Source organism: Anser brachyrhynchus, assembly GCF_964034855.1.
Source record: "Anser brachyrhynchus genome assembly, chromosome: 28".
NCBI lineage: Eukaryota > Metazoa > Chordata > Aves > Anseriformes > Anatidae > Anser > Anser brachyrhynchus.
The window spans coordinates 3572600-3595413 of NC_137721.1; the positions used below are offsets into that span (position 1 = coordinate 3572600).

Here is a 22814-nt window from a genome sequence, read left to right on the forward strand (position 1 = left end):
CCCGCGCTGCCGCCGCCGCCGCCGCTCCGGTGCCGCCGCCCGGGCCTCGGTTGCTCGGCGCCGCTCCGCTGCCGCCGGCGCCTCCCCGCTGGCGGCGGGGCCCGGCCGCGGGGCCCGCGCCAGGGCGTGCGCAACAGGCGGGCGCCGCCGGGGCCGCGGGCGCCGGTGAGCGAGAGGCCGGGGGCGGCGAGCGAGCGGCCGCCCGGGGCCGGGCATGTGCGGCGGGGCGGCGGGCAGGGCGCCCGGGCAAGGGCGTTTGAAGGAAACGTGAGGCGCGGCGGCGGCGGCGGCGGCGGCGGCGGCATGGACGCGGCGCCGGGCCGGAGCCCCGAGCCCCGGGAGAAGCCGCCGGTGGCGGACGGGGAGGCGGCGGCGGCGGGGGCGGCCGCTCGGGGGGCGGCGGGCGCGGCCCCGGCCTCGCCGGCGGCGGCGGAGCAGATCGTGGCGGAGGGCGAGGCGGCGGCGGCGGCGGCGGCGGGCACGTTCGTGCAGCGGCAGCTCGGGGCCATGCTGCAGCCCGCCGTGAACAAGTTCTCGCTGCGCATGTTCGGCAGCCACCGGGCCGTGGAGATCGAGCGGCAGCGGGTGAAGTCGGCCGGCGCCTGGATCATCCACCCCTACAGCGACTTCAGGTGGGACCCGGGCCCCGCTCCCCTCCCCGGACGGGCCTGGCCCCGGTGCCCGGTGCTCGGTGCCCGGTGCCCGGTGCCCGGCCCCTCCGCCGCTGTCCCTGGTGCTGAGCGCGGCTCCCTCCCGACCCCGCCGCACCGGCAGCGCCCGGCGGGGCAACAAGTGAGGGGCGGCCGCGGCGCTCCCCCGGCCCCTCACGGGGGCCCCGGAGGGCGGAGGCGGCCTCGAGCAACCGGGACCGGCGAGGCTCCGACCCCGCTGCCCGCACCGCGAGCCCCCCCCCCCCCCGGTCCCTTCCCCACCCTGGGCGCGTCCGAAGCCGGCCCCGCAATAACTCAGCCAAGTTTCCTCCGGTTCAGCCCCTTCCCGGTCTCCGGTATCCCCCCGGTCCCCCGGGGCTCCCCGCCGGGCAAGGAGCTCCCCGGCATCCCCCAGCTCCGGGCATGCCGAGGAGAAGGAAGGGGCCGCCTGGTTTCGCCCCCAAGCAAAGGTTTCCTCCCTTGACACCGCTTTGAATTTCCAAATGGGCGCAGGACTCGCGCCGACCCCACACGGTGCCCGCGGAGCCTGCCCGAGCACCGGCCCCGGCCCCCCGCAGCCCCGGGCTGCCGGAGGAGGAGAGGGCAGGGCGCTGCGAGGCGCCGGGCCTGGCTCACCGTGTCACCGGGATCGCCGGGAAGAGCGCAGGGCCGGCTGATGTGGGAGGAACTGGGTGTCACGGGGATGTTGAGTCATATAGGGTGGGCTTTCTCTACGGGGGATGAAGCTGCGAGGCAGTCATCTCCCACGGCGAGCTGCGACACGGCCGACGTCCCCAGCCTGGCGAGGAGCTCCGGAGTGGGGCTGGCACCCGGCGCGGGTCCCCGGCACCTGTGGGCAGCTCCGCAGCCTCCAGGGCCTGCTCTGCCCCTCGCAGACTGCCCTGCGCCTCCCCAGCGTGACCCCGAGGGGCGCAAAGCCCTTACGGACCTTTTTTGGGGGGGGGAAGCTGCCCCCCAAGGTTTGCGAGCCCGAGCTCTGCAGGAGCTTCACCCCGCTGTGAAGGTGACATGCAGCGAGCCGGCTGGATTACGCCGGTGTTTATCACATTAGGTGGATACTCAAAGGCCACGGAGATCAGGGCCCTGTGTGTTCGGCGTGACACGGAGTAAAGGACGGGGCCTGCCCTAAAGAGCTTAAGCCTAAATCTGAATCGAGCGCGCCCGGCAGCGGGGGGGGGGGGGGGGGCAGGCTGTTTTCCCATTCCGGGCGCAGAGTTGGGGTGCGGGAGGTGTTTGTGCAGCCAGGTCAGCTCCGTTCTGCCTGGCCGGTGCCTCCTCACCGACACAAGCAAGCCCTGGCCGTGGCTGAGACAGCGTTAACACGGGCGAGGGGTCCTCGCCCCCGGGGGCAGGGAGCACCAGCCTCAGCTGGGACTGAGCGGGGCACCCGAAGGCGGGAGCTGGGCTTTCTTTCCCAGATCCCGTAAAAACTTTGGGCGTGGAGCTGGGAAGCCCCCCCGAGCATTACGTGTGCTTGCATGAAGGAGGCAAACGCAGCATTTACGTGTGGCTGGGGATGCTGAATTTCACGGCACGGTCAAACTCTAATCAACCGATGCTGGGGACCTCATGGTTTTTCTTCTGAAGCCTCTGAGCTTGTCCTCTCTCAGAGGAAGGAGGCAGATGAGGTGCTCCTGCAGGCCTAGCACTGTGTGGCTCCTGCCCACCGCTCTCAAGCACCCTTTTGGGGTCAGACACGTTCCTTCCACCTTCTCCATGGGGATGGCACTTGTCTGGCCTTGCTTCGCTCCTGCCCGGCTGCCCCACGCTCCCGTCCCAAGTGCCTCCCTGGCCCCGAGTCCCTCGGATGCCCTGGGAGCTCAGCACTGGGTTTGTGTAAGCAGCAAGGCTTATCCCAAATCCTTCTAAGCCAGCCTGGGCCGTGGTTGGGAGCTGGCGGACGACGGGGAGCTCTGGGGAGCAAAGCCCGTGTCCTCCCTGCGCTCTCCTCTCTGCGACATGTTGGACTCTGGCTTCGGTCCTGGGTTTCTTTTCTAACTGGCTGTCCTACCCCTCCTCCTGCTCCCTGCCCACTCCCTTCCTGCAGGTTTTACTGGGACCTCATCATGCTGCTCCTGATGGTGGGGAATTTGATCATCCTGCCTGTGGGCATCACCTTCTTTAAGGACGAGAACACCCCTCCCTGGATCGTTTTCAACGTGCTTTCAGACACCTTCTTCCTGGCTGACCTGGTCCTGAACTTCCGGACAGGCATCGTGGTGGAGGACAACACAGAGATCATCCTCGACCCTCACACCATCAAAATGAAGTACCTGAAGAGCTGGTTCCTGGTTGACTTCATCTCCTCCATCCCGGTTGACTACATCTTCCTCATTGTCGACCTCGAGACCCAGGTGGATTCGGATGTCTACAAGACAGCGCGGGCCTTGCGCATCGTCCGCTTCACCAAGATCCTCAGCCTGCTGCGCCTGCTGCGCCTCTCACGCCTCATCCGCTACATCCACCAGTGGGAGGAGGTGAGGGTCACTCGGAGGTCCCAGGCCCGGGGCAGGGTCTCGGGGCAGGTCAGGGATCTCTGGCTGTGGGGTCCGGCTGGCTGGAGGAGGGAGTTCAAGCGACCGTACTGGGGAAGGAGACAGTTTCTCTGTAGCTGCGCTCCTGCCTCTTCCCCAGATCTTCCATATGACTTACGACCTGGCGAGTGCTGTGGTGAGGATCTTCAACCTCATCGGCATGATGCTGCTGCTGTGTCACTGGGATGGGTGCCTCCAGTTCCTGGTGCCAATGTTGCAAGACTTCCCTGAGGACTGCTGGGTCTCCATCAACCGCATGGTGGTGAGTGCCCCGGGCGGGGGCGATACCGGTGCTGCATCCACCAGGGGGAGGAGAGGAGGTGGTTGCACGTCTCAAACGCTCAAACGCCGGGGCACACTCAGCCCCCAGAGCTGCCCGGCGGATCCGTGTGCTGCGGAGCAGCAGTGAGATGGTGTGGGGGGAATCTCTGCATCCTCTTCCTGTCTCAGCGCACCTTGGCTGCTGCTGGAGTTGGACCAGCCAGGGGAATCCCCTGTGCCCTGCCAGGAGGGAACGGGGCACCGGGGCTCCTGTCTGCTCCCCCAGAGGCAGTCACAGTCCCTGATCCTCTTCCCCGGGCAGAGCTCTGCCCTTCGGTCGTGGCCACATCAAATACCTTTTCCCTGGCTGCGGGGAGGGGGAACTGGACGGTTCGGCCCAGCGGCTCCTTCCGACAGAGCCCCCCAGCGCTGCTGTTCCCTCTTCTGCAGAACGACTCCTGGGGGAAGCAGTACTCGCACGCCCTGTTCAAGGCCATGAGCCACATGCTGTGCATTGGCTATGGCCAGCAGGCGCCCGAGGGTATGACCGACGTCTGGCTCACGATGCTGAGCATGATCGTGGGAGCCACCTGCTACGCCATGTTCATCGGCCACGCCACCGCGCTCATCCAGTCGCTGGACTCGTCCCGGCGCCAGTACCAGGAGAAGGTCAGCAGGGTGCTGGAGAGAGTGCCTGGATCCTGGGGGAAGTCATCCCGGCACAAGTGGGTCGAGCTCCAAAACCTGCTCGGTGCGGGCTCCCTGCCCTGCAGCCTCCTGCCCTGCTCTCTGCCCTTGCTGCCCGCTCAGGAGGTGGGGGTGTCAGGGGGGCAGGCTCCCTGTTTGGATAGGGACACCCCACTCATTGTGCCGGGGTTCACCCTAGCATAGTGAGGCCCGCATCCTGGCCTCTGCCGTGGGACCCTCTCTGCCCTGAGCGCACGGGGGTCTCGTGTGGCCGGATCCCAGCTCCGGCAGCGGCTGCTTCTCACCACCAAGGGGAGGGAAGGCGTGAGCCGGCAGTGCTGCCAGCCCTGGCATGGCGCAGCTCGTTTCAGCGCAGCCCAGCGTGGCTCTCTCCTGTACCCGCAGTACAAGCAAGTGGAGCAGTACATGTCATTCCACAAGCTGCCTGGGGACACGCGCCAGCGCATCCACGAGTATTACGAGCACCGCTACCAGGGCAAGATGTTTGATGAGGAGAACATCCTGGGGGAGCTCAGCGAGCCACTTAAGGAGGTATGGGCAGGCACCCCAGTGCTGGCGGCGTGGGGGAAGGAGGGCAGTGCTTGCTGGGGTCAGCGCTGACCTGCTCCTCACCCCACAGGAGATCATCAACTTCAACTGCCGCAACCTGGTGGCCAACATGCCCCTGTTCGCCAACGCGGACCCCAACTTCGTGACAGCCATGCTAACCAAACTGCGCTTCGAGGTCTTCCAGCCTGGAGACTTCATCATCCGCGAGGGCACTGTGGGCAAAAAGATGTACTTCATCCAGCACGGGGTGGTCAGCATCCTCACCAAGGGCAACAAGGAGACAAAGCTGTCTGATGGCTCCTACTTTGGGGGTGAGGCTGTGCTGAGGGGCTTGGAGAGCAGAGGGAAGTGAGAGCTGCTGGGGGATACGCGATGCTTGCACCCTCTGTCCATCCCCTCAGCACCAGTGCCAAAGGCTGGGCGTCCACCTCACTTGGGGTTTCTGGGGCTCAGAAGTCCACCTCCCTGGTTCTTGCAGGGTGTCTTGTCCCACAGGGTGAATCAGGGGAACCAGCAGTCAGAGAGCCCTGAATTCTGGCTGTCTTGGCCAAAGGGGGCATCCACCCAGCCAGCCTCTGGCCATAAAGCAGAGGTGTTTAGAGCAGAGCAGCTGGGCCAAGTTTATGGGCTACAAGCACAGTTCTGGGAGAGAACTGGGTCGGGTGACTGCAGGAGCTGCATCCAGGGATGTCTCCGTGGCCCAGGGAGGGAGGAACAGGTTGTGCGTGGCCCAGGGCACGGCTGTGGCTGTCCAGGCTCCTGGCTTCGCTCCTTCTCCTGAGCCGTGCTGTTCCTGTGGGAGCGCTAGGCAGTCCTGTCCCCGCTCTGGGAAGGTTGCTGGGGAGGGGACGGATGGCTGCATCACCCCGCCACCCGAATCTCTCTCCCTGCAGAAATCTGCCTGCTGACACGGGGCAGGCGGACGGCCAGCGTGCGAGCTGACACTTACTGCCGCCTCTACTCCCTCTCGGTGGATAATTTCAATGAGGTGCTGGAGGAGTACCCCATGATGCGCAGGGCCTTCGAGACGGTGGCCATGGACCGGCTGGACCGCATAGGTGAGGAGTGGCCCCTGTGCCCCGCGCAGCCACCTCTGTATCTGCTCCCAGGGTCCCGGCACCCCAGCCTCACGGGTCCTCAGCGGTGAGGAGGGGGAGCACAGGGATGCAGTCTGCCACCAGGGCCCCTCTTTCCTCCCAGACAGGATCTGGGCAATGCTGATGAGCTGCCCAGGGTGGGGCTGTCACCCTCCCTACACGTATTTGCACTGTCTGGCATTGGCCAGCTGCTCGTCCTCGTCCCCCCTTGCCTGCTGAGTACAAGTGGGACCACAGACTCCAGCCCCCAGCCCGGAGCCTTTGGGATCATCCTTTGGGCTCTGTTTTGCCCCTGCTTCTCCCTCTGTGCCGAAGCCAGGACCCTCCCCAAAGCCTTGCTTCCATTTGGTAAAGCAGTGAGGTTTTATTGTCCCTTCCCCACCGTCACCCTGCCCTGCACGGTGTCCCCGAGAGCTCCTAGGGTGGGTGACACCGCTACCTCTCACCCAGGGAAGAAGAACTCCATCTTGCTCCGCAAGCGAGCTGAGCACAGCTCGGGGCCCATGAACAACGAGATGATCCAGCAGATTGTGAAGCACGACCAGGATGTGGCCCACAACATCCAAGAGCTGCAGCAGATGACGATGGGCCGGGAGCTGAGCGGCAAGCCGGTGATCTGGGAGCCGCTGGTGCACGCGCCCCTGCAGACAGCCGCTGCCACCACCAACGTGGCCATTGCCTTGACTCACCAACACAGCCTGCAGGCCCACATCTTCCTGCCGCCCTCCTCCATCTCCAGCCCGCTGTCACCTGAGGCCACCCTGCTGACGAAGCAGGTGCGCAGGTCCCAGCCCAGCCTGGGGGGCTCCCGGCCCTCCTCTGTCAGCTCCCCGTCGGGGGCGCAGTCCCACCTGCAGACACCGGCCGCCGGTTCGCCTTCCTCCCCGATGGTCCAGTCCCAGGCACCCCTGGAAGGCGGGGGCCAGCGACCAAGCCACGGGGGGCAGCCCTTGCCGCGCGCGCCGCAGAAGGGAGAGCTGCCGGCAGCGGCCAAGCAGCCCCCGGCAGGATCCCAGCCCCAGCTCTCCAAGTCCCGGGGCACCTCAGTTTCCACTTCTCTGCTGCAGCAGGCGGCGGGGGCGCCGTCCCCCAGCTCGGAGCAGGCGCTGCTGGCGGGGAGAACTCTCCACTACAGCCTGTCCCGGGCCACCGGCTCCCACATCTCACTTCTGATGCAGCCCCAGCAGCTGGTGAAGCACAGGAGCATCCAGGGCCTGCCGGTGGGGCGGCTCACCCAGGATGTCCGTCTCCTCTCGGCCTCCCAGCCCTCCTTGCCCAACAAGGTTGCTCAGCAAGCAGACGGGAGCTCCTTGCAGCAGGGGAGGAAATCCGTGGGGAACCTGGCCCGCAGATCCTCTCCCTCGGTAGCCGGACTCCTCGCCAAGCCATGTCCGGGGATCGCAGGCCAGCCAGCACACCCGCAGCAGATGCCTTCAGGATCGCTGGCTCAAGCGAGCCGCTCCGTGGCAGGAGCGTCCACCCCGCAGTCCCCAGTCTCTGCACCCAGGCAGGCAGCAGCTCCCTCCCGCAAGGGCTCCGTGGCCTTCAGCCCTGAGGTGGAAACGGGGAAGCCCAAGCTCCCATCCAACATGTGAGCCCCCGGCAGCACCCGTGCACGGGTAAGAGAGAGACGGGCACCCGGGTGGCACCCGCGGGAGGAGAGCGGAGGCAGCAGGAGAGGCAGAGCACCTTGTGGAGGCCTGGCTGTGTCCGAGGGAAGGTGAGGTGAGAGTCAGGGCACGGGGACGTGCACCGGCCGTGCTGGGTGCTGGGGACGCAGCAGGGGTGGGCTTGGAGCAGCCCCAGGAGCTGGCCTGGCAGGATGAGGAGGGGGCTCTCCCGAGTGTCCTGAGAGCAGGACCATGCCCTTGCTCTCCCCACCCGCTCCATCACCGTTTCCATCCTGCCACCTACCCTCCTCCTGGAGGCAGCAGGCAAAGCTGGAGCCCTCGCCCCAAATCCAGGCCTCCCAGGGGAGCCCAGCTCCCCACAGCTACTCCTTCGGGGCTGGGCCCCTCTCTGCTCTGCCCTCGCACCCTGCAGCCTCTCCTCGGGGCTGGGGCGATGCTGGCAGGCTCCGCTGGGCTCGTCCTCCCACAACAGCACCTGCAGCATCCCCACCTCCATCCCTGCAGGTGCCCAGCGCTTTGGCTTTTTGGGAGAGGGGAGAGAGCCAGCAGCCTGCTGGTGCTGGGGGCAGAGGGGGCTGGAGCCCACTGTGGGGTCTCACCGGGCAGGCAGAGCGCGGGTACCTGGGGCCGGGCGGGGGCCAGGTCCCCGCTCCCCGAGGTGCCAGCAGCCACGCTCGGGGCTCAGTGTCGGGCCCTGGTGGTGCTGGAGCCCTGTGCCAGCCAGGCGGACGCCCTGGTGTGCCAAGTGCCAAAGCCAGGGGCAGACAGCTCTGCCTCCACAGCATCCCCCGGGGTGCCTCTGCCTGGCTTTGCAGGCCTCACCTCTGAGGTGCTGCAAGGCCTCTGTGGAGCGCGTGGCCCTGCCGAAGCTCCGCTGGCAGCTCACCGGGGCTGGGATGTGCCTGGCGGGGCTCTGCCCCGTACCTGGGCACCAAGCCCAGGCCCTTGGCCGTGCTCCCATGCGGAAGCAGCGCGGGGGCAATCCGGCTGCCCGCAGCTCCAGGGGGGATGCGTGCTCCGGGCTTTGCTCCCCTCACGCCCTGTGCTGCGGTCCCCTTTATGGACCGCCTGGAGAGGCTGATCATCAGTGCCGCAGCGAGCAGAAGGTGGTCTTGAGGAGACACCAACCCCGGGCAGCGCCTGGGTGGCGTGTGGGGCTGTGGGGCTGCCTCCCCTCGCCCTTCCCACACAGAAGGGCAGGGGCTTGGGGGCTCTGCAGCCAACCCCGACTCCCCCTCCGGAGCCAGTAGTCATCCGTGTGTGTTCGAGTCGTGGCTCTGCCGAGCAGCTGAGCTCTGCTTACAGTGTTGCTTTGGGCTCAACCGCGTTACCAGTCCTGGTTAGAGTAGTGTTCCCTCCCGACCCCGCTGCGCTGTGCGAGCTGCTTTCCACTACTAGAGTCAGGAACCATGGCTTGTAGTCGCGCTCTGGGGCTTGGCTGCCGCTGAGCGGGGCCCGGGGGACCCAGTGGCCCTGGCACGCGTGGCCCCAGCCGCCTGGCGCAGTGGGCGAGGGTTTTGTTTCATGCAGTACTTCTTGAAGTGAGTTCTTCAGTTCTCCCCCCTCGTGTTTTGGGATATTGGGACCAGTCTGAACCACTTGGCTGCTCCGGGAGCCAAGCCCTCAGGGCGCAGCAGCCCGGTGGGAATCCATTAGCGTGTCTGTCGGAGGGGATGTCCAGCACTGCCTTTTTTTTTCATGGACTTGAACTCCCCTTCCCCATCCAGCCCCTGCGTCCCGCTCTATCCCCATGGTCGGTGTCTCCCCGGCAGCCCCTCGGGAAGGGGTCTGCGGCCGGGCCACGCAGTCAGACGTCCCCCAGGCCGTGTTTACGCCCCGTGTTGTAGATGTTTTAGTGGTCATCATAGGTGTTCCTCACAGAGCGCGTGGGCCAGGCTGGGTGGCACCGGGTGCGGCACCATTTCTGCCAGCCGTGCTGCCGGTGACCCCTCCCCACGGCCGCAGACCCACGCCAGGAGCCGGAGCCACCCCGCGCTCCGGTCACCGCTGCGGCCGGCTCCACCGTGGCGACCAGCGCCTGCTGCGAGCTGCGGCAGCTCGTGCCCCCGGCTGGCAGGACCCTGGCGTCCCGGCCCCGAGGGGAGGCGAGAGGGGGGCGGCTGGGGGGGGCCAGGGCTGGGGCTGCCGGCCACGCGCGCGTCTCTGTGGCGTGGGTGGGCGCGAGTCTCGTCACCAAAGACCATGATCCTTCACTCTTGCACTCACGGCAGTCGATGTACAGAGCTTGTAGTTTTCATATTGCAGAGAATTTAAAGGCGTTTTTTTTTTCTTTTTTTTTTTTTTAATTATTATTTATTTTTTGGTCGTTGTACATAATGGATTTAAATAATAAAGAGAGATTCTGAGCTGGTCTGGGGGAGCCTCCTTCAGTGCAGCCGGTGCCTTGCCCGCGAGGATGCGATGGGGCAGCGGTGGGGTACCGCAGAGGGGCAGCCCCGCTCCTTGCTAACAGCAGGATTTAATTGCCTTCCCCTGACAGCCAGGAGCAGATGGGAAACCCCGAGGAGCATCTTGGGGTGCCTCCGCCCGGCCCCACAACCTCGGGCACCACAGGAGGAGCAGAACGGCCGCAGATCCCCCCCCCTTCCCCTCACCCCACCAGGCATTTGGGCCCCGGGGGATTAATGTTTAATCTTTGGTTATTTTCCCCTTGCATTTCCCTTCCGTTTATTAATTCGGGGGGGGGGGGGGGGGGGGGGGCTTGACCCTGCTCGCGGAGCAGGCTGCGGGCATTAAACAGATTAAATGAAGGTCACGCAGCACGGGGTGGGCTGGGGGGGGGGTGGTTTGCGGTGCTCAGCCCCCGTTCCGCCGTGCCAGCACACCCTGCACGGGGCTCGGCTCGGGCCTGTGCCCGGTGGCTCCGCCCCTGCGCCGGCACCGCCGGCACCGGGCACTGGGCACGGGCACCACGGGCACGCCCCCGCGCCGTGCCCAGCCGCGGGCAGCAGCACCGGGGCAGCCCCCAACAAGGATGAGGCTCGCTGACGCCCGAGGAGCCCCGGGCCCACCGGCGGCCCCTCCCTCACCCCGTTATTCCCGGTTACACCGGGGCGAGGCGGGGCAGGGGCGCGTGGAAGCCGCCGGTTCCCCCGGCCCCGGCCCCCTGAAGGGGCCAGGCTGTGCCGACGGCTCCCTGGCAAAGACGATCCCGGCTCGTGCGTCCCACACCGAGCCACGGCCCCCACCGGGCCGGGAACCCAACGCGGGACGGGAACGGGAACGGCCCCGGCCCCGGCCCCGGCCCCGGCCCCGGCCCCGGCCCCGGCCCCGGCCCCGGCCCCGGCCCCGGCCCCGGCCCCGGCCCCGGCCCCGGTGCCCGGCCCCGCCCCCGCGCTGCAGCCGCGCCCTCGCTCCATTCCCTCCCTTCACCAATCGCACGGCTCGGTCCCGCCCCCCCCGCTCTCCTATTGGCTGAGCCTCCTTGGTTCCATCTTCATGCGATGGAGCGGGCCAATGAATGCAGGCGCCAGGCGCGGCCTCCCGCTGGCTCCTCCCCCTCCTCGCGGGGTGCGCCGGGAGTTGTAGTCCGCTCTGCTGTGCGGCTCGCGGGGCTCCCCCGGCTCCGGACTACGCGCCCCGGCGAGCCCCGCGCCCGGCGCCGGGGCGGAGCCGCCCTCGGAGGTCGCGAGGGCGCGCGGACGAGCGGAGCCGAGGGGTCCGGTGCGGGCAGGGCGCGATGAGCGGGGACGGGGCGCGGCGGGCGGCGGGCGCCGAGCGGGAGGAGTTCGTGGGCTTCTTCCCGCAGGTGGTCCGCGACCTCACCGGGGACGGGCTGGGGCACCCCGAGGTGGGCGACGCCGTGGTCCGCCTGAAGGAGGTGAGGGCGGGGGGGTCCCGGGGGGGTCCCGGTAAGGCCCGGGCGGGGGGCTTGGGGGGGTCCCGGTGAGGCCCGGAGGGGGGGTCCTGAGGGGGTCCCGGTGAGGCCGGGGGAGGTCCTGAGGGGGTCCCGGTGAGGCCGGGGGAGGTCCTGGAGGGGTCCCGATGGGGCCTGGAGGGGTCCCGGTGATCCCGGTGAGGCCGGGAGGAGTTCCTAAGGGGGTCCCAGTGAGGCCCGGGGGAGGTCCCGGGGGGGTCCCGGTGAGGCCGGGGGCTGCCCGCTCGCCTCTCCCCGCAGGTGCTGGAGTACAACGTGCCGGGCGGGAAGTACAACCGGGGGCTGACGGTGCTCGCAGCCTTCCGGGAGCTGGCGGGCCCCCAGCAGCAGGACCCCGAGAGCCTCCGGTGTGCCCTGGCCGTCGGCTGGTGCATCGAGCTGGTGAGAGTGGGGCACGGGGCCGCGCCCTGCGCCTCTGAGGGCTCCCGTCCCCCAGCTGCCCCCTAACCCAGCCTTTTGCAGTTCCAAGCCTTTTTCCTGGTGTCCGATGACATCATGGACCAGTCCCTGACGCGCCGGGGGCAGCTTTGCTGGTACAAGAAGGTGAGAGCAGCCGCGGTGCTGGGACGCTGCTGCCTGCTGGGGGGGGGGCGCGGGGGTGCCGCAAGGTTGGGTGTGCTGCAACCCAGCCTCTTCTTGTCCTCCTGGTGCAGGAGGGAATTGGGTTGGATGCGATCAATGATGCCTTCCTCCTCGAGTCATCCGTCTACAGGATGCTGAAGAAGTACTGCGGGGAGCGCCCGTACTACCTGCACCTGCTGGAGCTCTTCCTGCAGGTGAGGCTGCCCCCCATGTCTCCTTCCATGGACCTATCTCGGGACTAGTCCCAGTCCTATTTGACAGCGTGTGGCTCTTAGTCTGCTCTCTAAGTCCTTGGGCATCCCACCAAAAATATGCACCCTTGCTCAGCCTTGGCAAGGAGCTAAAATGGGGCTGAACTTCAGGGTTTTTACTGTACTGTTGGGACTTTTCTGGGGACCGCGTGAACAAATCCTTAAACGTTTCCTCTTCAGACTGGCTACCAAACTGAGCTGGGGCAGATGCTGGACCTCATCACTGCTCCTGTCACCCAGGTGGATTTGAATCGCTTCAGTGAGCAAAGGTGAAGAAATTGGAGGGGACAGATGCCAGCCCAATGCTGGCTGGGTGGCTCTGCTGCTGGCCCTTCTGGACTGTGAAGGAGACAACCAGCTTGCTAAAATTCTGCTGTCGTCTATCAGACCAAAGTCCAGACCAAATCTTTGTTTGCTGTCAGAACTTGGAGGTGGTTTAGAGGGAGATGCTGCTCTTTTCCTGCTGTCTTTGATTTGCTGAGCACCAGTGGGAGGGGAAGGCCTGGGATTTCTCACTAAATGTGATTCCCCTCCCACAGGTATAAGGCAATCGTTAAGTACAAGACCGCGTTTTATTCCTTCTACCTGCCAGTGGCTGCTGCCATGTACATGGTGAGTCCTGTGGAAAGGAGTTAAGGGGAGAAAGGCAGTGCCTAAACAGCATAAGGCTGTCTAAGAGAGCAGGTGGTCTGGGAGATGAAGATGTAAAAACAAATACTGGAAGGCTTTCTGTCTTTTTTTAATTCCTTCTCCCTATTAGACTGGTATTGACAGTAAGGAGGAACACGACAACGCCAAAGCAATCTTGCTGGAGATGGGTGAATTCTTTCAGATCCAGGTACAAGGCGCCTCCCAGTCCCTCAGGACTTGTAAGACGGTGGTTGTGGTGCTCATGTTTCTGTCTTTGTACAGGATGATTACCTGGACTGCTTTGGTGACCCGGCACTAACAGGGAAGGTTGGCACTGATATCCAGGACAATAAGTGCAGCTGGCTGGTGGTGGAGTGCCTGCGGCGGGTCACACCAGATCAGAGGAAGATCCTGGAGGTAATGCCTTGCAGAACCCCTCTGGACACGGTGGGAGAGGTAACACGGACTCCCTGCCTAAGGGCACAGTGTAGAGGAGGTGTAGAGCTGTAAGGTGTACCTGGAAAGCTGCGCTAAGCATTGCAGCAGTGGTGGTACCTGGGTGGGAGGAGGCTCAGTTGTTCTGAGCACTGTAAGACACAAACAAAGCAGAAGAGGTGACTCTTGCCACGTTTTGAAGGAGCAGCTGTTGTCGTAGCCATAAGCTAAACGCCAGACTTACTCATTCTGGTGCCTCCTCAGGAGAACTACGGCCGTAAGGAGCCAGAGAAGGTGGCTAAGGTGAAGGAGCTCTACGAGACTCTAGGCATGAAGGCTGCTTTCCAGGAGTACGAGGAGAAGAGCTATCAGCGCCTGCAAGAACTGATCAACAAGCACGCAAACCGGCTCCCTAAGGAGATTTTCCTTGGCCTAGCTCAGAAGATTTACAAACGACAGAAGTGATGGGGGGCTGGCGGGCCTGTTGGTGAACTCTGGCCTCTGCTGCCAGGGGTGGGCTGGCAGCCCTGGTGCTGGGTGCGTGCCGGTGCCCCCCCCGCCACCGCCCTGCTGCCTTGCGGTGGAGGGCGGCGCGGCGCGTAGCAGCCCCCCTCCCGGTGCTCGGGCCGCCAGGCCTGCTGCCAATAAACGTAATTTATTGCCGTTCTGCTGCCTCTTGTGTTCGCTGACGCTGGGGGCAGGCCGGCTCCCCCCCCCCCCCTCCTCCCGGGGTTGCGCTCACCGGGGCGGGGCCGGGGCCGCGGCTCCTCCCCGCCGCCGCCGCCGCCGCAGTCAGCGCCCGGAGCCGCCGCAGCGCCGAGGGGTGAGAGGGGGAGCGGGGCCGGGGGGCGGCGGAGGGGCTGGGGGAGGCTCCGAGCTCCGGGTCGGGCTCTCGGGATTCCCCGCACCCTCGTGGCTGGGCCCCGACCCTCCGGCCGCGGGGCTCTGCGGTGAGGCCGGGGCGAGCCGGGGCTGCCCCCGGTGCGGGGCTTTGGGCTGGGGCCGGAGCTCGGCAGCGCCCGGGGAGCTCCGGGCTCCGCAGTGGCTGCAGCGGGGTCCAGGCTGCAGCCTCCTGCTGAGGCCAGGCCAGGGCCGAGTGACACCGCCCCCCCCCCCCCCCCCACCAGCGCATTTTGGGCTTCTTTGGCCATTGATGCGCTGGCCTCGGGGCACCGCCGGGGCCGCGTTCCTCTGGCCAGAGGCCAGGAGCTTCGCTGTCTGACATTTCAAGGGCGTTTTCTCCTTGACAGCATCTCTGAGACGCTCCCTGGCTGCCGAGAGCTGGCAGAGGGAATCCAGCCCTGCTACTGCAGGCGCCTGGACCTGCCCACGCTTCCTCAGCCTGCGCTCGAGCCCTGCCCAGGGGAGCCGCGAGCGGCTGCAGCCCCCTGCCCAGCCACAAGGCCTGAGCCCGGGGGGGTGCTGTGGGGGAGCCCCTTCTTGCTGGATGCGTTTCTGTCCGCGTGAGCCCTCAGGCTGGTCCCTGCAGCCTGCCCTGTCCGGCGACTTCCACAAGGTCAGCATCTTTGTTCTTTTTCCCAGTTCGTTGTTCTCCGGGTTTGCGCTGCTGCTTTCGCCGCTGCTGTGTGAATAGACGCTGGATGTTTGCAGGGAGCTGGATGGTGTGAGCAGAAGAGCTGTGGGGCTCTCTGAGGAGCCCCAGAGCTAGCGGTAAGACAGCATCATGCTGGCTCCGAAGAAAGGCCTGCTGTGCAACCTCAATCACATCCACCTGCAGCACATCTCCTTGGGGCTACATCTCTCCCGGCACCCGGAGCTCCAAGAGACCTCTGACTCCATGAGTCAGGGGGAGCAGAAATGCTGCAGCGGCTGTCAGGAGAACTGTGAGCAAGTGGATGCCAATTCCAACAATCCCTCCTTGAAATGCCAGTGCTGCGAGTCTCACGCTGAGCTGCCTGTGACGCTGGCTCTCCAGAACCAGGCAGCTCAAGAAGATTTCTCCTGCCTGCATGCTGGGGAGGAGGTGGCTTCCCCTTGCAATCTGGCTTCCACCTCCTCCTCTGTCAGTAGTTGTTCGGATTTCAGCTTGGATGACTCCCCGGTCTCCGTGTACTGCAGGGGGTTCTCAGGAGAAGGGTCCCAATCCCCTGAAAATCAGCCCAATGTCATTCCCATAGAAGATGTGGGGGACGGCCTGCTGCTGGCGGACCAGGGCAGGACGTGGGATGGAACAGATGGCAACCTCAACCCAGCAGTGCTCCAGAGAGCAGACATCCCGGCTGGAGAGAGCCCAGACAGCCTCTGCAGCAGCAGCTCGCTCAACTCCCAGTACGACGAACCCTTTCTCAGCACGGTGACACAGGAGACCACAAGCACCTGCGTTGACCTAGACCCCAACTGCAACCCCCTTCCTGACCCAGTCGCCGCACCTCCAGCGTTGGCTGTGCCAGGCCAGCAGGATCACAGTCCGAGCAGTGCTCCTGAGCCGCGGACCTGGGTTAAGAGCATCCCCCCTCCCATACCTCCCCGTCCCCGGAGACAGCTGCAGATTCTCAACGGGCACAGAGCAGAGCAGCCGGTGCTGCCCGTGAAGCCAGCTGAGCCAGAGCCCGCCTTGGGTGACCTTGGCAGAGATGGGGGCAAGAAGAACATCACCTCCTTCCATGAGCTTGCCCAAAAGAGGAAGAGGAACACCACTGGGACCACGCTCACCCAGGCCAGGGGTGACCGAAGTGACTGGCTGATTATTTTCTCACCGGACACGGAGCTGCCACCCCCCAGTGAGCTCCTCTCCAGCACCGCAGGCCAGGAGCCGCCCCGGCCCCAGCTCCAGCAGGAGTGGCGGGCGAGACCTCCCGGTTTGAGGCAGAGAGAGGTGACCACTTTCAAGGAGCTCCGGTACCGCAGTGCCTCCAACAAGCCCAAGGGCCAGCCAGACAGCGAGCGGGTGGAGCCAGTGGCATCTCAGCACCCGTCTGCACTCCTCGAAATGCCTGCAGGCAGTTGTGGCTCGAGCTGGATGCCACCTGTGCCCTCGGGCAGACAGTTGCTGGCATCTACAGAAAGCCACCAGACCAAGAGGAGGAGATCTCGACCGGGACTGCAGCCCATCGCAGAGGGACAGCTGGGGGATGCTGAGGAAGGCAAGCTGCTGCCACAGATCTGCATGCCAGAAGAGAAGGGGCCAGGCTCTGGCTGCAACGGAGACGCGCTGATTTGGAGGCTTGGGGGGCCTGGCGGGGACCCCTGGGTGCCAGGGGAGGTTGAGCGAGGAGATGAGACCTGCAAGGAGGGTAAGTTTGCGTCATCAGAGGCGACCACCCTTGCTGCAGGGCACCCCCTCTTTCAGGTGCCGGGTAAGGGGACTGGGTCTGTAGGATCGCCCTTTAGAGGACCTGTGCGCGGGGCAGGGAGGAGCTGCAGGATCCAGGGCTGCAGCTGCGGCCAGGGGCTGCCGGTCCTGGAGCTGGCGGGTGCACGCCGCAGCTTCACGTCGAGCTGGCCTCTTCATTGCTGGCCGCTACAGATCATTTCTTTGCCTCCCGGTCGCTGCGTGTGAGGCAGGCCTGGTCTGCTGCGAGGTGCCGGGTGGTTCCAGGGGCTCCTCGCACGCGCGGGTTTCCCCCTCCGTCACTTCTGCAGCGTTGGCTGCCCCGAGGACGGGGGGCTGCGGGGGGCCGGGAGCCCCCCCGGGCTGCTCCCCCTGCGTCTTGCGGCGCCTCCGGCGCGGCCCTTCCCTCGCCCCGCCGCCCTTCTCCCCTTCTCCTTCGTTTCTCGCCCCGCCCGAGCCCGCGGGGTAAGGCCCTGGGCGGGCCCCAAGGGCGGCAGGGCCCGGCCCGCCCCGCTCCACCGCCGCCCTTCGCCCGGCCGCGGCCTCCGGCTCCATGAGCGACCGCGGCCCGCCCGGGCCCGGCCCCGGCCCCCGGCGCGGTGAGTGGGACCGGGAGGGGCGGGCCGGGGCCGGGGCCGGGGCCGGGGCCGGCTCCTCCCGGCGGGGCCGGGCCTCCCTCCCGCGGCCCGGAGCCCCCCCCGGGCCCCGCTCCGCCGGCTCTGCCCCGAGCGAGGCGGCGGGGAGCGGCGTCGGGCCGCGCCTCACGGCGGCCTCCCCTCCCTCCAGCCAGGCCCTCGCCGCCCGCCGCGGGAGCCACGGGCGCGGCGCAGCCCCGCGGGGGGAGCTCGGAGAGAAGCCGCGGGGCCCTGGCGGAGCAGAAGAAAGGTAACGGGCCCCGGGGGGGGGGGCGGGAGGGGCGGCGGGGCTCGGCCTCCGCCTTTCTCGGGCAGCCCCGGGCGCAGGGCTCGGGCCCCGCGCTCGGCAGGCGGTGCTGCTGAGCCAGGACCGGGCTGGGGAGGCCGCAGCACGTCGCGGGCTCCTCGGGTGCATGCTCGCACCCACCTGGGCTCTTCCCTCGGAAACCGCCGCTCTTCGCAGCCCCGAGGAGCTGAGGGTCCCCACGGCAGCCCCCTGGCAGCCCCCTGCCCTGCAGAGGCTCCTGGAGCCCCCGGTCCTGCCAGCCTGCCCCTCTCCGGCTCCTCCAGGCCTTGGGGTGCTGAGCTGCTGCGCGCCGCAGCTGGGGCTGGTCAGCTCCATGCTGCTGCAAAGGGACGAAGCAGGTGCTGCTGCAGCCGCGGTGTTCGTTGCCGCGTTGACTCCTTCCTTTCTGTTGTCCGGCAGCCCTCTTGATCGCCGTCAGCACCGCCGTGGATAAGATTATCGCCCACTTCAGCACCGCGCGGAACCTGGTGCAGAAGGTGAGGGCCTGGGCTGAGGCGCTGACGGGGCTGGGGTGGTCGGAAGTAAGGAAAGGCCACACAGGCTTTGGCAGGAGGGGTTTGGGGAAGCTCAGTCCTGCTCCCTGGTGCATGTCACGTCCTGATTGCCCATCTCTGGAGGTGGCACAGTCAGGCAGAACCAGTTGGGAGTGAAGAATCCCACCATCTGCCCCTGCAGGCTCAGGGTGAGGGGCTCCCCTTCCCTTCCCCTCCCCTCTCCTCTCCTTGTGTCTAAATGCTGATGCCACCCTGCTTCAGGCGCAGCTGGGAGACAGTTGGCTCAGCCCAGATGTGGGCTACCTGCTGCTGCACACGCTCTGCCCCGCACTCTATGGCTTGGTGGAGGATGGGCTGAAGCCATTCCAGAAGGATGTTATCACAGGCCAGAGGAGGAATTCCCCCTGGAGCTTGGTGGAAGCCTCCGTGAAGACAGGTAGGTTGTGGGGGGTTGTGCTCCTGGAGACATTAGGACCAGCACCTCAAGGTGCCTGGAGTCCTTTTCCAGCCTGGGCTCTGACTGGGGAGGACTTGTGTCCATAGTGATTATCTGCATATTATGTGTTCCACAGGGCCCAATACCCGCTCTCTCCAAAACCTCTGCTGGCATGTGGCTGGACTGGCCCCTCTCAACAGCACCAGACAGAAGTTTCATGCCTTTATCCTTGGCCTTTTGAAGTGAGTATTGGTCCTTGTTGACCCAGGCTGTCCTTGCCGTGATGGCTGGCTGGAACAGAGTTCTGAGGGCTCTAACTCTGGTTTCCTTTACTTTGCTTAGTACTAAGCAGCTGGAGCTGTGGATCTCTCACCTGCAGAATAGCCCAGGTAGGATACAGTGCCCAGAAGTGTCCGTCCTCCCCCAGTCCTCTTCTACTTGTGCAAAGTCAGCCTAGTAATTCCCACACCCTTTCCTCCCACAACGCTTGCTCAGGATTCCCACAGTGAACGGGGGCGTTGCTTTCCGTGGCCATCCCATTGGGTGAGGGCAGTCAGGGAGGCAACTTGGAACACCTTCAATGCAGCCCTCAGCAGAAAGCTCTTTGTCAGACCTGCTAGGATGGACCAGCTGGCCCCGGGGGGGGGATCTGTGGGTAAGGGGTAGGGGGCATTTGCCAGCTCTCCAGTGTTGCTCGTATCTCGTAGGTGTAATATCCGTGCTATATTTTCCCACGGCCTTCTTTGCCCTGAGCCAAGGCCCTCTTCCCCACCTCGCTGATGAACTGCTGCTGCTCATCCAGCCCCTCTCGGTGCTGACGTTCCACCTCGACCTGCTCTTTGAACACCATCACCTCTCCGTGGATGTAAGACCTTTGTCCCGTCAGCTGGAGTCGCCCCCAGCTCCTGCCCATCACTCTGCTCAGGCTCGGGGGATTGCGCAGCCTCCTCTGGAGGGCCAAAGCACCACTGCAGGGGCCAGCCTGGAAGACGAGATGCCCCCTGATGCTCTGGGGAGGGCAGCTGGTGCGGAGGAAACCCCGAGGTCCCAGTCCCAAGCAGCTGTGTGCAGCCTGGTCCCCAGCCCCCAGGTGGGGGCTGCCCTGCAGCAGACCTTCCAGCACGTGCTGCGCTGGGGCGACCAGCTCAGTCGTGCTTTCCTGGGAACTGACAGCTCCCCGGAGACCGGCAGGCCCGAGGCAGGCCCTTGGGATGCAGAGGCTGGCCCTGGTGGCTGGTGGACCCAGCTGAGCCAGGCCTCCAGGATTTATGCTGCTCCTAGCAAGGAAAGGTTCCCCTTCGTCTGGTGGACAAAGACGGCTGCGGGGGATTCCAGCCCTGGCCAGGTGGCGCGACCCCAAATACCTGCAATCGAGCCTCGAGGCACGGAGCTGCAGTTCCTTCAGACCAAAGCTATCCCTGAACTCTCCAGTCCCAACTCCAGCAGCGGTGCTGACACCTCTGGGACCTCTTCCCCTGAAGACCTCATCCCGCCCTCTGGAGCAGGCGCACCCACCGATCCAGCTGTTCCCACTGCTGGAGAGAAACCCCGGGCTGCTCCTCCAGAGCCTTGTGCGGCTAGGAACCAGGCAGCCCCTTCCAGCCCACCGGCCAGCAGTGCTCCTCGCCCCGACAAGGGCACCTGGCTGGGCCGGCTCTTTGGAGCCAGCAGCCCCTCTGTCCGGAGTTCCCCGTGCAGTCCCAACACTGTCTCAGCTAGGTCCAGGTAAGGCCCAGCTTGGGCAGGCGGGGGGCTGAAGCAGCTTGTGCTCAGGAAGGGATTGTCTCACCCGGCAGCACGGATATCTCATTTACTTTTTTTTTTTGTAGAGCCCGTAATCCAGGGCTGCTCTGCCCTGTCATGGGATTAGTGCGCGTCCCAGGTGCTGCTGCCATTGTATGATGGCAGTCCTTTAGAGCAGGAGCTCATGGTCAGGCCGCAGTGGTATTGCCATGGCTAAATCAGCTCCCAGAGCACCAGAACTGCCCTGCTGAGCGGAACTGCTGGTGCCTGGCACTTGGTGCTGCAGGTGTGCCTGGTGCGCGCAGCATGGTACTTACTCGAGGTTTCAGATGGCACAAAGTTTCTCTTGGTGTCCCGGTCGTGGCGCAAAGCCTCATCCCACCCAGACACGTTCACAGCCCCAGCAGCTTGCTAGCTCACAGTGTTTTCCCTCTCCTTTGTGGCAGGAGACCCTCCAGCTGGCTGTCCCCCAGTGCGCACGTCCTTGCCGTGGTGGTGAAGGGGCTGGCGGCCGAGAAGATCCACGCCCAAGAGCAGCCGGAGAGGAACACATCCAACTCGCCCCAGACCCACAGGTGATGCAGGGCACTTGCTGTGATGGTTGGGGTTGGAAAGCTGGTGGTGGACTTTTTGGGGCGGGAGAAGCAGCGGTTGCTGCCAGGCATGGCTTAGGGATCCAACACCCTTTTCTGGTGAAAGGCTCATTTGACCTCTCACTGTTGCTAACTTGCACCTTGACTGCCCGCCCTGGGGCTTGCCCTCCTCTTCTGCTGAGCTGCAGGTGACCGTGTACCCGCCTACATGGAACCAGTTGCTTTTCTCAGACATTTTGGTGGGGGAGTTTTGAGCGTTTTCTTCGTGTGCTTTCTGGCTTCGTAGTACCCCGTTTGGAGCAAGTATGTGGCAGGTCCCCACCCAGCTGTGGTGGTACTTCTGTGCTCCCCCAGCCTGTCCAAGCGAGCACAGAAGGGCGCCTGGCCCTCCCGCACTGCATTTGGCCATCTCCCTGCTCCCCAGCACTGACCTAGAGCTTTCCTCCTCCGCAGTGCAAATGCTGCTCACATTCTGATGCTGCTCCAAGGGGCTGCTTGGCAGGATGCTTTTGTGATGTGGACTGTTGATCAACTATTGGTGGTCACTGGCTCCACAGCTGAGCATCAAAGCCTCTCCCAGTCTTAGGCGAGCCTTTCTTAGCCATCTGTGGGGTTGGTGGGGAGGCGAACCCCTGATGGCATTTGTTGTGTAGGGAAGTTCGGGCGCTGTGTGACCACACAGGTGCTGCCGATGGGCACCTGAGCTTCCAGAAAGGAGACATCCTGCAGCTGCTCTCCACTGTGGATGAAGACTGGATCTGCTGCTGCCATGGAAACAGCACTGGCCTTGTTCCTGTGGGCTACACATCCCTGATCTTGTGAGGAGGAGGAAGAGGAGGAGCCCTGAGGAAGCAGCTGAGTTTGCAGAAGCAGGTGCCGCCTCTGGGAAGGACTGTCTCCCTGCCACATCTTCACCACCGTCGGGGCTGGCAGTTCTGCAGGGGGCCCCTGCTCTGGTGCCAGCCCCTGCTGCTTGCTAGCACGATGCTACCTTCTGCCAGGGCTGCGTCCCGCGAGCCGTCGCTGCGCGTGTTGCCACGGAATTGCTGCCAATTCACCGCAGGCCCCCCATGGGACCTGCTCTTGCTAATGTCGTCTCAGCTGCTGCCCGTGCCTGTGTGAAGGGAGGGAAAGGCCCTGTCCCCGTGCATTACTCACAGTCCTGTATGCTGTCTCTGTGCCGTCATGTCCTGTCACTGCCACGTCCACCACCTGCCTTGCTTTGCCCCATGGCTGGGGCATGCAGCCCGGGCCAGCCCCAGCCACCCGTGTGCTGTTCCAACACTGTAAATAGTTGTAACCATGGGAAGAAGCGTATTCCAGGGAAAGAGCTGGAAATAAAGGTTGTGACTTACGTGTCCTCGGCTGTGACTGGATCATTGCAACTGTGGGGCTGGAAATGGCTGCATTGCCCCTCCCTGCACGCGTGGCTGGGGCTGGAGCTGGGTGGTAGGTGCCTGCAGGGGAAAGCCACGTGTGCAGGGACGGTGCTGGTGCCCAGCTTGCTGCTCCCTGCCCATCCAGGTTCCTCCCGTGCTGGGGACAGGCTGGCATTTACAGGGAGGTGCGTAGAGAACAGGACCAGGCTCCTGTGAGGTGCCTAGCGGTGCCAGGACACCAGGCAATAGCACAAAGTGAAGCACAGGAGAGGCCACGGTTGCTGTTTCAGTGGCACATGAGACTGTATTTCAGGAGCTAGGCTGTGTCCTGCTTTGAGGATAAAGTGGATTTTTTTTCTTTTTAATTCTGTTCTCATTTTCATTTCTCGCTCCGTAAGTTTTATTCTCAGAAAAGGGATGTTACAGCTTAATTGGAATGTTATTTGGATTGCCTTAAGTAGGTTTGATTGAATTCCACAACTGCCTCTGGATTTTGAAATGGGGTCAAGCCAGCAGGATGGTAATCCGGGTACTTTGTCAATTACTGTTATTTTTAAAGCACTACAATCCTTGGCATGGTGTCTCTGTTTAAAAGAAAAAGACATTGCAAAGTGTACAGGTCAAGCATGGTGTTTTAATGACACCACAGAGAGTCAGGAAATGGAAAAAAATTATCAAGTTACATTAA

The 22814-nt window shown here is 64.7% G+C and overlaps 3 protein-coding genes across 4 annotated transcripts; all 3 read left to right on the plus strand.

Annotated features, from left to right (window-relative positions):
- Positions 1-196: 196 nt before the first annotated feature.
- HCN3 (hyperpolarization activated cyclic nucleotide gated potassium channel 3) lies at positions 197-9817 on the plus strand. Its single transcript, XM_080569723.1, has 8 exons — positions 197-632; positions 2719-3148; positions 3306-3467; positions 3917-4135; positions 4559-4705; positions 4794-5034; positions 5617-5781; positions 6271-9817. Exons 1-8 carry the CDS (start codon positions 304-306, stop codon positions 7413-7415), a joined length of 2838 nt encoding a protein of 945 aa, XP_080425849.1. The 5' UTR covers positions 197-303; the 3' UTR covers positions 7416-9817.
- A 1179-nt stretch (positions 9818-10996) lies between these two features.
- On the plus strand, positions 10997-13913 carry FDPS (farnesyl diphosphate synthase). The gene is made up of 9 exons (XM_080570416.1): positions 10997-11292; positions 11590-11730; positions 11812-11892; positions 12003-12125; positions 12363-12451; positions 12722-12794; positions 12943-13020; positions 13095-13229; positions 13512-13913. Exons 1-9 carry the CDS (start codon positions 11152-11154, stop codon positions 13710-13712), a joined length of 1062 nt encoding a protein of 353 aa, XP_080426542.1. The 5' UTR covers positions 10997-11151; the 3' UTR covers positions 13713-13913.
- A 35-nt stretch (positions 13914-13948) lies between these two features.
- Positions 13949-22107, plus strand: RUSC1 (RUN and SH3 domain containing 1). 2 transcript variants are annotated; one of them, XM_080570386.1, is made up of 10 exons: positions 13949-14070; positions 14790-16501; positions 17326-17424; positions 17881-17957; positions 18237-18411; positions 18548-18653; positions 18754-18800; positions 19119-20136; positions 20601-20729; positions 21401-22107. In XM_080570386.1, the coding sequence occupies exons 2-10, from the start codon at positions 14932-14934 to the stop codon at positions 21567-21569; spliced, it is 3390 nt and encodes a 1129-aa protein (XP_080426512.1). In that variant the 5' UTR covers positions 13949-14070; positions 14790-14931; the 3' UTR covers positions 21570-22107. The 2 variants fall into 2 exon arrangements, with proteins under 2 accessions (XP_080426512.1, XP_080426513.1); XM_080570387.1 differs by lacking the exon at positions 17326-17424.
- The last annotated feature ends 707 nt before the right edge of the window (positions 22108-22814 follow it).